General features: G+C 38.6%; 1 protein-coding gene across 2 annotated transcripts in view; it reads left to right on the top strand.

Moving 5' to 3' along the window:
- LOC137285175 (caspase recruitment domain-containing protein 11-like) overlaps positions 1 to 18,894 on the top strand; it is a 91,737-nt gene that overhangs the window by 8,452 nt on the left and 64,391 nt on the right. For both annotated transcript variants that reach the window (XM_067817414.1, XM_067817413.1), the window contains exons 2-3: positions 5,119 to 5,305; positions 5,946 to 6,074. In XM_067817414.1, the coding sequence (XP_067673515.1) occupies positions 5,119 to 5,305; positions 5,946 to 6,074 (316 nt within the window). The remainder of the gene's footprint in view (positions 1 to 5,118; positions 5,306 to 5,945; positions 6,075 to 18,894) is intronic.

The raw sequence follows: 18,894 nt of genomic DNA, 5'->3' as shown, positions 1-18,894 counted from the left end.
TAGCTGCGTGAGTTTCCGCTCGCGACCGAAAAATCTCCGAAGATGGCCGAGCGTGTTTCCAGTATTACCGACATTGCTTCCGATAGGGCCGATGTGTTTCTGTTATTACCGCTAAATTACCGATATCGCTGCAATTGTTTCACGAGTGGGCTGCGTTTGTTTACATTTGAGATGCAATTCCTTAAAATTTGCTGTAATTCCTTCAATTACTTAGGGGGGCCTGTGATGGTACAATGGAAAACAATCCATTTGCCTTGATCTTGCATGTAATGTATTGAAGCAGATAGAAAAATACCTTTTTGAATTTACTTTATATTTGTAAAACATTAATTTAACACAGTATAGCGAAAGTAACAAATTATTTTGTAATGCTTGTAATGTCAATGGCAACAGTATTCTCATGGGTGAAATTAAGACCCCAGTTACTGGCAAGGATTGTAAAGGATCATACCACTGTCACATTTGAACAACATGCTTCATCTGTAAAGTCTGATGTTTAATTTCAATATTTCTAAACTTTATTTCCAGCAAGTTAGCAATCTGTATTTTATGATTTATTGATTGATAATTCATTGCCCCATGCATTTAGGATGCTAATAAGATAGTGGGCAGAACCAAGTGACCTCAGTGACTGTCAAGGTATTTCACTTTGCCTTGAGAACTGTTGGAGAGGTTAGAATTATGGCATTATTATTCCTGAGTCTCCTGCAGGTGTCAGGAGTAAACTAATGAAAGAAGATAATATACCTTCATTCACAGTGTCAGAAATGTGAAAGAAAACATAGGCAATGTTTATGTGTGACATTTATTGATTTTTATAAACCATTCAAATAGACAGAAATGTGTTTTGCATCAGGGGTTCAAAAATCCCATGCCTGACGCCTGGGACAACTCACTTTTCATATCGAGCAATCAAACAACGGCATCTTATTTCTCCTTGGGTTACGTGATAATTTCTGCTTACTTTTTCAAAATGCTAATAAACTTGGATTTCATTCACAATTTTAATGAAGTTATCTTTTTGGCTATTTATCAGTTCTCAGTATATAGTCCACAAAACATTAACATCAAATACCATGCTGCTTTATTCTTTTACAATTACATTATCATGATTGTGTCGTTAAACTCAGGGCAAACGTAAAATTAGTCAGGACAAGTCACATTCTTAAAGACTCTTCAGTTTTTTATATTTACCAACACTGAAGGTTTTGTTATAAAAAAAACACTTATTGATTTTATAGGTATTTATTTGAACTTGCCATTAATCCTGCTGCTCAAATCAGTTTCAACAAATTTGCAACTTAAGGGTTTGTGTGAGAAAACAGAATTGATTTCCTGTCTAGTGTTGTAAATTGTGATGTCAAATGTCAAATGAAGATAAAAACAATGGTGGCGCACTTACATTTTAGGGTCAGAAAGATTATCTGAATTACTGCAGCGTAGGATCAAGGTTGTGTTGTGTGAATATGATGTGTCACCCTTATGCAAAGTGGAATCTGTTTCTGATGATAGTCAAGACTTGGTATTCTTTCACACTAGTTATTTGGGGACCACCTTCTTGGAAACTTGAAGCAAAGACTTCAGTCTTTGTCATGATTAAAATCTGAAAGTTTATGTCATCCTTTCTTTTTTTCTTTCTTTAGTCACCTCATTCAGTGTTGAAGACAAATTCTAGTCTGTATCGTTAGCGATAGCAATATATCAACAGCAATGTGTCAATAGCAATATATCAACAGCAATGTATTGATAGCAATCTATCAACAGCAATGTGTCAATAGCAATATATCAACTGCAATACAACTGCAATCAACAGCAGTGTATTGATAGCAATATTCCAGAAGCAATGTGTCAATAGCAATATATCAACTGCAATACAACTGCAATCAACAGCAGTGTATTGATAGCAATATTCCAGAAGCAATGTGTCAATAGCAATATATCAACTGCAATACAACTGCAATCAACAGCAGTGTATTGATAGCAATATTCCAGAAGCAATGTGTCAATAGCAATATATCAACAGCAGTGTATTGATAGCAATATTCCAGAAGCAATGTGTCAATAACAATATATCAACAGCAGTGTATTGATAGCAATATTCCAGAAGCAATGTGTCAATAGCAGTATATCAACAGCAGTGTATTGATAGCAATATTCCAGAAGCAATGTGTCAATAGCAGTATATCAACAGCAGTGTGTTGATAGTATTAGTAGTCAGCATTAAAACATGTCATATGCAAATAAAGTTGACATAAAATAGAAATAGTGAGGTTGTTGAGTAGGGGATTTTTGGTTTAAAAGAATTATTCATGTAGTGAAGGTTGTTTACTACTGAATATATGACACCACTCCTGCACACATGATAAAGTTACAACAGAAGCCATGGTGGCAGGTGAACATCTCAACATCCAAGTGTCCTTCCCTAGTCACAACAAACCTTTATCATTGTTTATGCTCTTCAAACAATATCAAACTTTCCTCAATTAGGATATTTTTGAACAACCAATGGAAAGTTGTTGTAATTTCCTGTTAGCCAGAAATGTGAAGGAAAAGATTCTTTGATAGTTTGTGAAATATATTTCCTTAAAGCCGTAGGTTGACACGCAAAGGTGCCTCACCCTAGGTGGGTGTTGTTCTTAATGGAAAAGATGATAAATGGTAGTCATGTATTTTTATATTCTCTACAAAACCATGGTTTGTTTTGCTTTAATAATACAGCTATGTTTCATCGTTTGATAATACAATAATTTGTCTGGCATTTTCTGACCGTAGTGAAATGAATGGACCAGGATTCTCATCAGCCTGACTTCTGATCAAGCATGGGTGTTGTCACAATTAAACTACTGAGATGTGTTCTCAGTCTGCCAGCATATCTAGTTGTAAGAATCTGAATCACTGTCATTCACTAACATGATGTGAAGCAATCCGTGTTTTGCTGCCAAGTCGACACTCTCAGCATGTTGACACGCAAATGGAGAATGTCTGTTTTTATGCAAAGAAGACAATGTTGTTCATTTCAGAGCTAAAAGCGTATGTCAACATGGCAGGAATTTTATCTGTGGCGATGCAATACTGGACTACGCCAACAGCTACTGTTACCTTGGACTTTGGATGTACTGTAATTGTGACCTACATTATGCCATGAAAGAGCTTGTTAAATCAGCTTTGAGAGCACTGGGCTTCTTAACTTACAAATTCTATTCCCTGGGAGATATGCATTTCTAATGTTTTTACAAGATTGTATGACAGTTTAGTCCATCCAGTGTTGTCTTATTGCACTGGCTTATATTGCACAAGTAAATACCAGGAAGTATACACAGTGCAGGGCAGGACTTGTATCTTTCTTGGAGTACCAAGAAATACCTGTAAGTCAGCTGCACATGGGGATTTTTGATAGTTAAATCCCCATCTCAGACTGTACAGAATCAGCATGCCTGTGCCAGATGACTGGTGTACAAAATACACACTGGTCACTCCAACATGCCATGGATTCCCTGATATGCTTACCCTGGCTTGTATGTTACCACCCTAGATCTCAAACAAAGTTATCCTCAAGTTTATAGAATAACAAAATTGGTTACATGGAATGTAGTCTTTGAAGCTTGACGTAGAAACATGCTGGTATAGTAACCCACCAATCCCATCAAATCAGCGATTTTGTAAACCATTTTCTCCTCCACTGCTTGCTATGTGAATATATACACAAAACATGACTTCCTGTGGTAACGCAGGAAATGGCCAAGGGCAGAAGGCCCGTGAGCAGTTTCTCACGGAAGGAGGGCTTACTTTCAATCATGCCCACAGGTCATGTTATATCCAACTTACAAACCAACCAAAGATATATAATTTAGGTATAATTTCAATATTTGGCATTCACTGATGAAATCAACTGGGATGAAACTGGCAGGCGACACATTGCCTCATATTATGCAAAAGGAATGGATGCAACAATCACGTGCTTCACAGCGATCCTTGTAGGCTTGTGGATAAAAGAGCCAAGCCAAAAAGCGAAAGGTCATGGGTTTGAAACAGGCTGTTGGCACTACATGTTGAAAATTGTTATTAATATGATATTTTACGAGTATATACAGAGATGTCAAGACAAAGTTGCATCAGTGTTCAATACAAGTAATGAGTCAAAGTTCCAGAGCAGAGGGGCGTTATTAAGATAATGCCCAGGTCATAGGGACATTATTAAGATAATGCCCAAGTCAGAGGGACATTATTTAGATAATTGTCTCAGGAAGCAAGATTGTATCAGATTTGAGGGATATTAAGAAACAAAGTGTCCCCCTACTACAATAAAGTGACGTCACTGGAGGTTTATAAAATGTATTTATCCGTTCCTTTTTCATATTTCTATAGCATTTGTGCCATATATCTATCTGCCTGAATGTATATGTTATGATGTGTTAATATGATGATTTGTTTGCTTGTAAATGAATGTGTTTATATGGATATGCATTTCTTATTACCATATATAGCTGCAGCTCTAATTTAATGTATACCTTGTTTTATCATGTCTCATAACCTCTCTGGATGGTGTTTGTACGCCGTCTTTAAATTATTTGTCGTTATTTTATACAGTGCACAAATGGCAAGACACAAATAAAATATTTTTTATTGTATTGTGTATTTGAAATGCCTGTTTGGTTGTAATGAGCAGCAGGCTGTGATATCAAGTTTTCACTGTCATTCGCATGCTTGGGAAACAGATGATTAGGACTCTTCCGTTGGCATTCTTCCGACGGCTCCATGTTGCAGCGTCAAGACTTGGCATAGTGTTTTATGCTTGAAGTTCCTTCAAGACAAATACCAATTTCCACGAGTAATCTGAATTTTCATAGCCACACATGTCAAGCTCTTCACAGTACAATTTTGATGTGCAAGTTCATTTCTGTTGTATTTTTGTTACTTACATCAACGATTGTTTGAACACCATAGGTAATAGATTTTTACAAATACAAAACACCTATGTGTTTCTTTGTCTGGAAAATATATGAATATGTTTCAAGATGTTCCCAAGGGATGTGATTGCTGATAGGTATTGCTTAACATCATGTGTAGCTGTGTGAATGTGACATATTTTTGTATCCATGATGGGGTTTTCTGTTCCAGTTGGACTATAGTTCCTTGACAGAGGACAACTATTGTGACTTCTTGGAGGACCATTTTAATGACCTCATTCGCTTCATCTCGCCTCCGGTGTTCTTTGGCGAGCTGCGAACCGCTCGCGTCCTCAGTGAAAGTGACTGTGATGAAATCAATAACTTCTACTGTAACCCAACACGAAGAGCTCGTGCACGTGAGTTGGAAATATCAATGTTATGGTACAGTTACAAAATACCGGCTACCTAGTGTCACGTCACCCTAACCCTAACGCAATTACTAAATCTTACCCTAACCCTAAACCTACCCCTAACCCCTACCCTAACCCTAACCGAATGTAAATTTACTTGCTGTCAGAGATGGCAGAAGGTGTCAGGTATTCTGTAATTCTGCCAATTTTACTTCAGTGTAGGGGCAGAAGAGTTACTGAGCCTAGTGGTTAAGGCATTCGCTCATCACACCAAAGACCTGGGTTTGATCCGCACATGGGCAGAGTGTGTGAAACCCATTTCTGGTGTCCCTCGCCATGATGTTGCTGGAGTAGGATGAATATTGCTAAAAGCAGCCTACAAATAAACTCTCTCACTCAGTCATTTTGTGTATCATAAACAGTATTAGCCTTTCTTGCAACAAATATAATTCAGATACGCTTAGTGACATTGATATCAGTCAGTTATGTCCATCAATAATTTCTGATATCTTTCAGTAATGCTTTATAACACTGCTATTAGTCTGTTATGTGAATAACATCTTCTGTCAATAATCATCCTGTAGTATTTGATGACTTTGATATCAGTTTATACTTTGTACTGACCATACCTGTTTTCTTGCTTCAGGAACTTTCCTCAATATACTGCTGACGAAGGGACTGGATGGGTTCAAGCATTTTATGGAGTGTTTGGAATATGAGTACCCTCATGTGTTCCAGAAGGTCACAAATAGAATTGCCAAATCACCTCCCTCAGGTGAGTCCATTCTCAGTCTTTTCTGGGTCTCTGACTCTCCCCCCACCACCACCAGCCCCTCCCACACCAACACACCTTCATCTCATCTTTTTAGTTACAGGTAGTATCAGATAACTCAGATGGATGAGGGTGAATACCGAGTGTATAGATGATTGAGGGTGAGTGAAGGGTCTGTGGATGGGTGAGGGTAGGTACCCAGCATATGGATGATTGAGGATGGATGGAGGGTCTATGGATGGTTGAGGTTGGGTACCGACCATGTGGATGACTGAGGTTGAGTGAAGGGTCTATTGATGGGGGACCATGTCAAAGCACATTTTCCTGAACATTCTACTGTTGACCTTGTAACTGACATTTTGCATCATGTCATACCTAGAGGGACGTTATATTCAGTCGTGGCAAGTCAATGAAATATGTGTCATTTGATATGTCAGAGAATATTGTAGAAGCCACTAACTTAGGTAATAATCTATTAATATATATCTCTATCAAACTAGGCTTGGGTATCTGCCGAAATAGTAGACAAATGTAATATGGGTGCCATCAAGTGCATTTTTACATGTTCATTTCAAAAACACGAATACTTGGGTTGTTGCGTGAGGTCATGATCCCTGAACACTTACGGACCCTGGACACTTTGGATGTTGTTGTATCTGGTCATGGACCCCGAACACTTACAGACCCTGGACACTTGGGATGTTGTTGTATCTGATCATGAACCCTGAACACTTGGGATGTTGTTTTATCTGGTCATGCACCCCGAACACTTACGGACTCTGGACACTTGGGATGTTGTATGTGATCATGGACCCTGAACACTTGGGATGTTATTTTATCTGGTCATGCACCCCGAACACTTAAGGACTCTGGACACTTGGGATGTTATTGTATCTGCTTATGAACTCTGAACACGTACGGACCCTGGACACTTGGGATGTTGTATGTGATCATGGACCCTGGACACTTGGGATGTTGTTGTGTCTGGTAATGAATCCTGTACACTTATGGATCCTGAACACTTGGGATGTTGTTGTATCTGGTCATGAAAGCTGGACACTTACTGACCCTGGACACTTACTGACTCTGAACACTTGGGATGTTGTTGTATCTGATCATGGACCCTGAACACTTACGGACCCAGGACACTTGGAATGTTGTAGCATTTGGTCATGGACCCTGGACACTTGGGATGTTGTTGCAATGGGTCATGGACAGTGGACACTTGGGATGTTGTTGCATTTGGTCATGGACCCTGGACACTTGGAATGTTGTTGCATTGGGTCATGGACCCTGGACACATGGGATGTTGTTGCAATGGGTCATGGACCCTGGACACTTGGAATGTTGTTGCATTGGGTCATGGACCCTGGACACTTGGGATGTTGTTGTATCTGGTCATGAAAGCTGGACACTTACTGACCCTGGACACTTACTGACTCTGAACACTTGGGATGTTGTTGTATCTGATCATGGACCCTGAACACTTACGGACCCAGGACACTTGGAATGTTGTAGCATTTGGTCATGGACCCTGGACACTTGGGATGTTGTTGCAATGGGTCATGGACAGTGGACACTTGGGATGTTGTTGCATTTGGTCATGGACCCTGGACACTTGGAATGTTGTTGCATTGGGTCATGGACCCTGGACACATGGGATGTTGTTGCAATGGGTCATGGACCCTGGACACTTGGAATGTTGTTGCATTGGGTCATGGACCCTGGACACATGGGATGTTGTTGCAATGGGTCATGGACCCTGGACACATGGGATGTTGTTGCAATGGGTCAAGGATCCTAAACAGTTATGGATCCTGGACATATGGGATGTTGTTGCACCAGGTCATGGACCTGAGACACTTATGATGTTGTTGCATCATGTCAAGGTTCGCTTATTTACAGACCACCACCAAATAGCAGGAATATTGCTGAGTGCAGGGGGTATAGTCAATGCCTTGTCTGTCTGTCCCTCCATCTGTCTGTCCATCCATTCTTAATCATTTCATTTCTGGAGCAAAAATGGAAACAATGTGGACATTGTCTCAAAAAAAGAGTTGATTTTGTTTCCTCCAGAGCAAACCTGGAATTGCTCAGTATCTATCAATATTAATTATTCGCTTTGGAAGACATGGACCTTATCCTGAACAGATACTGGCAATGTTGATCTATGGATTTTTCAAAAGGACTTTTGACTGAGCTGCACTGTATGCACCATTGAACTTACTGTGTACCTGAATGTTATATGAAGTAGAAAGAGGAGGTATATAGTTAGATGGTCTGTGTGTCACATAACAAAGAATATGGAATCTATGCTTTCAGTACACACCCTCCCTTGTGGCTTGTAATGTCATCTTGTATCTGTACATCTGTATCATGTTGCTTGACTGATGGTGCTTCAATGGATTACACTGAGATGAATTTTGTTTAGCTAGGAGTTTCATAGTAATTCATCATTACATCTTGTTATTAATATATTCAGTCCTTTGAGAGATGAAATCACCTTCTAAGATTACTGAGTTTACAGAGCACTTGACCAATCAGAGATGTTTTCCTGGTGTCAGTATGTTGTTAAGTTAATTTCTGTTTCCTTGTCCTGGTGTCATGTAAACGTTTTACAGACCTGACTTGGAAGGAAGTTCAATATCAGTGGTTGCTTAATAGCTGCACGAGGTGGCCTTGACTCTTGAGACTGTTGATAGCTTCTGTTCTGCCCCACACCGAAGTACATGTGTTGTCTCCTCAAGACTTGAGACTCTGCATCTAGCCTGTGTACCCAGCAGTGACTTGATTGTGGTAACTTTGTCAAGCTATGAGCCCAGTTTAAGTGTGAATGTACTGCACTGTAAATATGTAAATTATGATATATTTTGAACCAGCATTCTAAAAGGAAGATGTATAGCACTCCTGAATCAATATTGGGATGACAATATCAATATCAATGACCGTTAAGTTAGTTAAGAACCCAAATTTGAAATCTCAGATAACTCCACATAGGGTTAGAGATCTTACTGCAACTAACATACAACACAAATAAATCTACCTATGCATACTGCGTAATTTTTGCATGGAAATTTTGAAGGACACATGAATATTTTACTTGTATGTCCCTGTGAACACATACATATTCACTAATTGTCATGTTTTTCAATGAAAAAGTAGAATGCTTTACATAGTTTGCTTTTAACCCAATCAACACTGCAGACCAGCAACCAATCCAAGATGTCACAGGTCCCCAGACACTTGAGGCCTGAAAAACAGATTGTATAATATTTTGGGGATTTTTTTCTTTTTTCTTTTTCAAAAAAACCCAGCAACCTCACACATATGCTTTGGAAACAGGTCCACATCAACGTATTGTCATTGAGCAAAGAACTAATGTCTTGAAGGAAATGATATAACAAAACCAATCTGATATAGTTGCTCCTTACAACTCTGAAAATATTCCTAGCAAGTCTACAGGTGATGTTTTAAACTTCTTTCAGGTCTTTTCACACCAAGATTCTTTTGATAGGTATTGACATTTTGATTCCGGTTATCCTGGATTCCGGGAATCATTAATGAAATTCGCAGTTCAGGATGTGTCATTACCACCATGAACCAAGCCATTGTCAAGCCCCTCATAAAGAGGCATGACTTGGATTCATCTGAATACAGACCTGTGTCTACCTTGATGTTACTATCGAAAGTCCCAGAACATTATTTTAAGGTCCATCTGTCTTCACATTTTGGTCAATATATCCTCTTGGACAAATTTTGGTCATAGCTCTGAAACTGTATTAATCTGTTTTCTCAATGATCTGCAAGTTGCTGTTGATAATTGCAAGTTAGGCCACTCATACTCTTGGACATGTCTTGAGCGTTTGACACGATAGATTATAACAGACTCCTGAGAATCCTGAAGACTAACATTGGTGTAAGTGGAACTGCCCTGAGCTGGATTGAATCCTATCTGTCCAACCAAACACAATCATTGTTTGTCAAGGGTCACACCTTAGATCAGACTGTTGTCAAGCATGGCCTTCCACAGGGATCAGTTCTAGGCCCTATTTTAATTCCTTTGTATACTTGTGAGGTTGGTAGTTTGATAGCTGTCAAAGAGGTAGGTCATCACTTGTTTGCATATGACATGCAACTAATGAAGATTTTCCATGCCCATTACTCTCAGTTGAATCTTCTAAACATGGTGATCTGCATTGATGGCATTAAGCAACGAATGAGTCAGATATGCTGAAGCTGAATGACAGCAAGACAGAAGCTTTGTTAGTGGGTACTTGTACCAACTGTGCCAAAGCAAAGTGAAGGAAGCTCAGATACACGTCTGACATTCAGTTTTCAGACAAGGTCAAGAACCTTGGTGTCATCTTGGACAATGAACACTCCATGGAAGCTAACATCAGTCAGACAATCAGGTCCTGTCACTACCAGCTACAAGACATCGGGGCAGTCACACACTTTCTTCCCACAAATATGTCCAGTGCTCTTGTGCACTCTTTGATGTTATCGCAACTGTATTAGTGCAACAGAGCAACATATCAAGCAAGCAACTCCAAAGGTTGCTTCATGCTGAAAACACACAAGCCAGGATTGTGATAAAGGGCAAGAAATCATCCCACATTGCTCCAACTCTAGTCCAGCTTCACTGGCTTCCTGTTCATGCCAGAATTAAATACAATATACTAAAGCATATCAGTGCTATGACCACTCTGCTCCTGCTTATCTATCATAACTCACTAAACACTGTGATCCTCCACAATAACGTTGATCTGCAGCCCAGTGTCTCCTCTCTGTGCCCAAATCAAAGCTTAGATGGTTTGGTAAAAAGATCCTTTTCCTTCAATTGCACAACATTGTGGAATGAACTGCCTGTTGATTAAAAAAAAGTTGAAAATCCGTGCACTTTCAAAGGCTTTTAAAGACACACTTGTTTACCCACTTTTGCAACACAGTCAAATCATGCCTCCTGTTCCAAACTTGCCTCCTTTTACAAACTTGCAACCTATCACAAATGAATTGCCTTGCTTATTGTTCATTAAAACCTTCAAAAACGGAGATGTTTCCTGTTGTTGTGATACCGAATGGAAAGCCACTGTTTTCAGGAAATAGCCACCTATACATATTATTTAAGAAATCATTTTATAATAATTTTCTGATTATATTAGGTGAAAATATATAAGAAAAGGTTAAGGATATTATGACATGTTACAAATGGACATCAATTTTACTTCCTTCCTAGTTTACTTGGACATTATAATTATGTAAGCTTTGATTTTCAATCAAAATTAACATATTCAAGGTGTAATCATATCATTTGAATGTTATGATAATAATAACTTACAGGCCAGTCCGGGTTTTTGGTTCTTTTTGAAATAAAGAAGAAAGAACCATCTTTGTTTTGATTATTTGAACCTCTGATGTTCTACAATTTGATTACCCAGTGTTATTTAGCAGTGGTCAGATGCAACATGGTACATTCAGGATTACACTTGCTTTGTAAAGTAGAGATACTAGTAGTTTTGTTAGATGGAGTCCCACATGGGATTCACGCCCACATCTTCAGAGTTAGGCACTTTATCGCCAGCACATGAACTCAGTTGCCTAACTGTTCAGCTGTTGTGAATTCCATAAAAATGAAAGTCAGACAACTGGTAGACTTAAAAGCAGAACTCTTTGATAAGTATAAATAGGCGTAGCTCCCATGCCCCAAAAGATCAGCCAATGCCATTTAGAAAGTGGTCAAATGTAGCATGCGTTATATTTGGGACTACACTTTCTTAGTAAAGACAGATTCTTTAGCTTTGTTGGGTTGAGTCTTATCTAAAGGGCTTTTCAGCACCATGAATTACAGATTTATCACTAAGTATATGCTAGACAAATCAGGGCGCTAACATGTATTGAGTATGTCAAGCTATCTCATCTCTAAATGCTCCTAGAGACTCCAGTCTTGAGAGGTAACCAAACAGGCAGTATTCATTGTCAGGTTGCTGCAATAACATGTAGGCAAGAGGGTTCAACTTCTAGCTCTGATAACATCACAATTGTAGCAATGGAGTGAGTTAAAGGGGCACTGATGCGGAGCAATTTCCGTGGACTGGTGCTTACTTTTGTTATTGTTTTTCTCCCGTGAGTACCCGGATGATATCCCAGAATTCGTGACTGGTTCGTGATCTCTGCTGCGCCTCCCATATGCGCAAGTGATAGTTTATGTGTACTGATCAACAAAGATGAAGTCATTTTACTTCGTTATTATAAAAACGAATCAAACACCTTGAAGTTTACTCATCTCCCAGTGGTATAAAAAACCCCCGTTAGGACTGAAAAATAACGAAGTCAGTGTACGTCTTCAGATTTTGTCTTATAAACCTAATTAGTTCCTTGTCACATTTGTATGCATTTTGAAAGTTAAACATACCCCACACGATCTGCTTATACTTACAGTGAATTTCTAACATGATTTTAATATCTGAACATTGTATAGATTGTCAACGTGAATCATATTTCACACACACCCTATTCACGACCTAGTGTGGCTGTTTTCTGTAATACAGATTCTGCTGAATGCCACAAGAAATAAATTAAAACCGAATGCAAATATTCAATTTAAGACAGATGAAAGTTATTGCAACATTGTCAGACTATTACCTCGTTTAGGAATGTATCCATCAATATCCACATAAAAGAACGAGATTCCATTCCTCTGCAGCTGGTAAATAATCCTATGTCTCGTGTCTTTCAACGGTCTAATATGAGAAAAAGTGACACATCTTTTGAGAATTTTTCACACTGGTGTAAACATAATCTCACTGGTCACCCAGGACAGCACACCTGGCAACTAACTGTATGATGTCTGCCATTAGTTAGCCAATAATGAACAACAATCAATCAATCAAGGCAGTGGCGGTTAATTCTTTGTAGGTAGAATGTTGTTTTTACACTTGTACTTTACGACAGGGTGTATTCAGTATAGATTACGTAAATCTACCCTCCTAAACACTGCCTTTTTTCACAAATCCGCTGTGGAAGGAATTAATCAATCAATGTGTTATTGGTTAATCCTTTGATCGATGTTTGTTTATGCAACTCAGCTGATAAATTTAAACCCTCTTGCATCACTTACATGCACATATTACATAACATTCAGTGCATTTGCAACTACAGACTTTAATTTGTAATGTTGAGTATTTAGTCCAGACAGGAGAAATGCCAAATGGGAACATATGTCGAGTAATTTTAGTGATGTTACCACTATTTATACCTGTTATAGATTCATTAACTGACCATCAAGTGAATGATGACAAATAACACGTGTAGGTGTATACCATCAAACGCGAGTTTACAGCAAATAAGATGTATTCACTGTGTCGCATGCAGCCTGAAATCACTTATGGGCCAAAACTATTTTGTCTCAGGATACCAAAGGAACTTCGTTGTTACATAAGAAATGCACATAGGTATTTGCTGTGTGCTGGATAAATGGGTATAATCAGTTTTTTTTTACATAAGATAATTTTCAGATTTCTCTACCAATGCCAAAGTCATTGATATTAGTTTACGAATTCAGAAAAATCAACTTTTGTGTTTTTTATTATCATAGATAATAAACCAGGGCATAGCTACCACAATTTATGTATGATGTTTGTTATGACAGCTGGGCCAACCCTCAAAACTATCTAAATATAAAGCTTTGCAATCTTTCGAACTTGCTACGTGTATGTAGACATCATATTTTCACATGACATGATTAAAAATCAACGCAAAAAACACAGACATAGGATCAAATTGGATCAGTCACTATACCATCCAGGCATCAGAAAAAAAACTACACTGCTGGGATATTTTGTTACAATCAGATAAGGAATACCATGGATATTTTTAAATAATGGCATGTGGCATCTGGCCTACTCACTTTTTAGGGGTGAAGAAATTTTGCTAATGTGGACAGGAGCCCAGTCTCTTTGTCCGTCATGGTTGAGGGAGCGGGTGCTGACCAATTTGGTGCTTGGTTTCGTAATTAGACAGTTGGTTAGAAACTTTTTTTCGCTCCGCATCACTGCCCTAGCAATATTGCAGCAATACTATTGCGGGGGAGAACAAAAATGGGCTTCGCACATTGAACCCATATGGGGTATTGAACGCAGGTTTTTGGCATGATGAGCCAAGTCCTCACCATGAAGTATGCGAAATGCAACACATAATTCCCTTGGTTAATGGATCTGGGTGCATTTGACTTTTCGTGTTATTGCCTTATGTTAAGAGTCATATGACCATTTCCTTCTGCCAGATACCTTTTCACTGGGGCAGTGGGATAGCCTAGAGGTTTAGGTGTTTGCTCGTCATGCTGAAGGTGCGGGTTTGATTCCCCACATGAGTACACTGTCTGAAGCCCATTTCTGGTGTCCCCTGTCGTGATGCTGCTGGAATATTGCTAAAAGTGGCGTAACTTTAAACTCACTGACAACCTCTTCACTGGTGTGTGAACAGATGCATATTTGGAACCAAGTCACCTGGCAAAGGCATTACCACTATTGCTTCACCTTCTTCAGAGGGGGTCCGCTGTAATAACAACCAGCCTGACAGAAGCTTTCAGAAGTCTTGCTATTATCCAGTTAACTACTTTCAGTGACCTACTTTACTTAATGTCACCTGATGTAAGACCTTTTTTTTTTTCAAAGGACCATGTTTCATTATCAGCCAAAGCACTGACTAGCATGGCATTGGGTGAATGGTTGTTTCTGTAGGAGAAATAATCCACCTCACAGCAACAAAGGAGATAGAGAAAAATGTCTTTTACTAGGCGTAAATCACTTAATCATAATGTATTAAAGGCCGATTCTCGGAAAATGGGGTTTTCTAATATTAGTGGTGTACGAGCCCTCAGATATCAGGTTATATCCGGGATCATTTAGAGAAATACAGGTAGGAAGTAGATAAATGAAACTACCCGCTGAGCAATAAACAGGTGTGGTTTAATTACTCATGGGGAACCATCTGAATTGTTTCCTTGCTACCTGTTATTTGGCCTGTATGGCACACGGCACTGCTCTTCTTCACTGCAATTAAGTACTTTTTAATTTTGTGGCATAATACCCTGATATCAAATTGCCTTCTCGTTGTACTTATTCTCAGTTACAGTGTTCTTTCATTACTGTGAAGCAAGATGACACATCAGCATTAATTATTGATCCATGAAATTGTTTCCCAAACTTCATGATTAACTGGTGTGTTACACTGCTTAGATTGGTAGGGCAAACTTTATCTCTTACCGAACACCTTACCTCATCTGTCAGTGTCTGCCTGTACAATACACATCTTTGCATCTAGCTCTATTTGTACCTGTGAAGATTTGGAATAGAATAGAGCTTCAGCAACCCATGCTTGCCACAAAAGGCAACTATGCTTGTCGTAACAGGCGACGAATGAGATCAGGTGGTCAGACTTGCTGACCTGGTTGACACATTCCCAGTTGTGAAGGTCGGTGCTCATGCTGTTGATCACTGGATTGTCTGGCCCAGACTTAATTATTTACAGATCACCACCTTATAGGCTGGATATTGCTGAATATGGCATAGAGCTAACCTCATTCACTCAGCTTTATTTGTGAGTTCTTTGTTTGGCAGCTGCATGACAGAGTTGTGGATGAGACAGTCAGAGATGTTTAGTTATAACTTTCCACCTACAAAACTCATATTTGTTAGGGTCATAGATAAGAAACTTGAAATAGTGTATCTTTATCTATGTTTGCCGGACGATTCAATTTGTGATGGTTCAGTAAAATTCAAATTTACCACAAAGAGTAAACAAATTTAACAGAACAGTTCCAAGAAATTACAATTCCAAGTAATGACTGATCAAATGCATTTCATATGTGTACTCAGACTGCTAGTAACCCCTTAATTACGTTAAAAAATACATCCTCGTTTTATGTCATTCTTAAGGCTTAAGACACATTCGTTGTCATGCTATCTTTCTAATCAGGTGAAAGACTAAAAATCTATCACAACATGTAAAACATAACTTAATCCCAAATCCAGACAATCACCCACGACGTTCAATGTCTATTTGACACATTCTGCATCTTTTTAGAGAGAGTGCTGCTGTCCAAAAATGTAAGCTATGCCAAAACCTACGAGAACGTATATGTTTTACTTTGATGTTAAACATCCTGCCATTGAGGCATAATTATTCTACCCCACAAAACCAATCCTAAAGTTCCCTGTTTCTAAGAAAACTGCCTACCTATTGCACTTTCATTAGATCAATATCCTGTAACAATCTTTCAAGAGGTTCTCAAACGCAGTATAGCACAATGTATTACCTATGTCAATGATTCAGTAGGTACTCGCATTGGAGGTCAAGTAGAGAAGGAAAGTTTGTATACTTGTCAGGCCATTTCCTGCAAGTTAGAGGAAAATTCCAGCATATGAATGTTACTGTGGCTCTCTGCACATGTTGTATGAGTGTTGTACACTGTTGTCCGTATCAGTGCTTAAAGGGGCACTGATGCGGAGCGAATAATGTTTCTCGCCAACGGTCTAATTACGAAACCAAACCGCAAATTGGTCAGCGCCCGCTCCTTCGACCGTGACGGACAAATGAACTGGGCTCCTGTCTATATTAGCACAATTTCTTCGCCTAAACAGTCAGGAGGCCGGATGCTCATCATATGCCATTTGTTTAAAAATATCCATGGTATTCCTTGTCTGATCGTGACCAAATATCCCAGCAGTGTAGTTCTTTTCAGATGCTTGGATGGTATAGTTACTGATCCAATTTGATCCTAATCCTGTGTTTTTAACCTCGATATTTAATCATGTTAGATGAAAATATGATGTCTACAGGCACGTAGCAAGCCATTTGTTTCAGTATGGAAGATTGCAAAGCTTTACATATAGGTAGTTTTGAGTGTTGGTTCAGCTGTGATAGCAAATATCATACGTCAATTTTGGTAGCTATGGTAGCTACAATGGTTTATTATTTATGATAATAAAAACACACGGTTGATTTATTTGAATTCGTAAACAAAAAACGATGACTTTGCCTTTGGTAGAGAAATCTGAAAATTTTCTTACGCAAAAACCCCTTATTTCACCTATTTACCCAAGTACACAGCAAATGCCTGTGTGTATTCCTTCTGTAACGAAATTCCGTTGGTATCCTCAAAACCGTTTCGGCCCATAAGTGTTTTCAGGCTGCATGCGACACAGAGATTACATCTTCCTTGCTGTAACTCGCGTTTGAACCTACACGTGTTATTTGTCATCATTCTCTGAATGGTCAATTAATGAATTTATAACAGGTATAATTAGTAGTAACACCACTTCGGTTACTCAACAAAGGTTCCCATTTGGCATTTCTCCTGTCTGGAGTAAATACTCAACATTATAAATTAAGGTCTGTAATGGCAAATGTATTGTATGTTATGTAATATGTGCATGTAAGTGATGCGAGAGGGTTTATCAGCTGAGTTGCACAAACAAACATCGATCAAAGGATTAACCGATAACACACTGATTGATTAATTACTTTTATCTCCTAGCGGATTTGTCAAAAGGCAGCGTGTGTAGATGACTACACCCAGTCGTAAAGAGTGAGTGCAAAAACAACATCCTCCCTTCAAAGAATTAACCACCCTTGCGTTGATTGATTGATTGCTCATTATTGGTTAACTAAATTACTTAGAATAGTGGACATCATACAATTAGTTGCCAGGTGTGCTATCTTGGGAGACCAATGAGAGGTTTATCTGGTTTTCACTAACGAAAGACGTGAAACGATGTGTTACTTTTTCGCAAACTAGACAGTTGTAAGACACGCGACACAGAGCAGGATTATTTACCAGCTGCAGATGAATGGAATACGATTTCTTTTACGTGGATATTGATGGATGCATTCCTGAACAAGGTAGTAGCCTGACATTGTTGCTATAAAATTAGTCTGTTTTACATTCATTATTTGCATTTTGTTTTAATTTATTTGTTGTAGCATTGAGCAGAATCTGTATGACAAAAAACACACACTAGATCGCGTATGTGTGTGAAATAGGGTCCACATTGACAATGTATAAATGTTGCTGTTATGTTAGAAATTTACTATGAGTATAAGCAGATCGTGTGTTCTTTTATTAATTTTAAGAATCATACAAATATGACAATAAACTAATCAGGGTTATGAGACAAAATATAGAGACGTACATTGGCTTCGTTATTTTTCTGTCCTAATAGTTTTTTTACCATTTCTACCACTGGCAGATGATTAACCTTCAAAGTGTTTCATTTGTTTTCATAATACATTTGTAATGAAGTAAAAATGACTTCACCTAAGTTGATCTGTCTATAATTAAACTATCAGTTGCGCTTACGGAATGCGCTGCAGAGGTCACGAACCAGTCACGAATTCTGGGATATCATCCGGGTACTCACGGGAGAAAAACAATAACAAACGTTTACACCAGTCCACGGAAAATGCTCCGCATCAGTGCCCCTTTAATCTGGCACAGATACAAATGTCTAAACAGTGGACGGTGGTTATACGACAAGAGAAATGTATTCATTCTACATGGAAATCATGGTAGGGTGGTCTACGGACATTTCTGCTTGACAACAGAACAAGAACGTGTATCGAAACATCACACTCTCACAATAAAGAAGTTATCAATAAAGTTTGTCAATTTGGAGATTAAATGATCTGTGCATTTTGTGTGTTTACTTGTTAGGGGTGTTGGAATTAACTAATCTGAGGATTAGGGGATTGTTGGTCAGTAGGGTCAGTTGAATATTTTTGTAATGATTTCCTGTGGTTTTCAAGAGGGAACTCAAGATAAAGT

Source organism: Haliotis asinina, chromosome 5 (assembly GCF_037392515.1).
Source record: "Haliotis asinina isolate JCU_RB_2024 chromosome 5, JCU_Hal_asi_v2, whole genome shotgun sequence".
NCBI classification, from domain to species: Eukaryota; Metazoa; Mollusca; class Gastropoda; order Lepetellida; family Haliotidae; genus Haliotis; species Haliotis asinina.
This window is presented reverse-complemented; position numbering and strand designations above follow the sequence as displayed.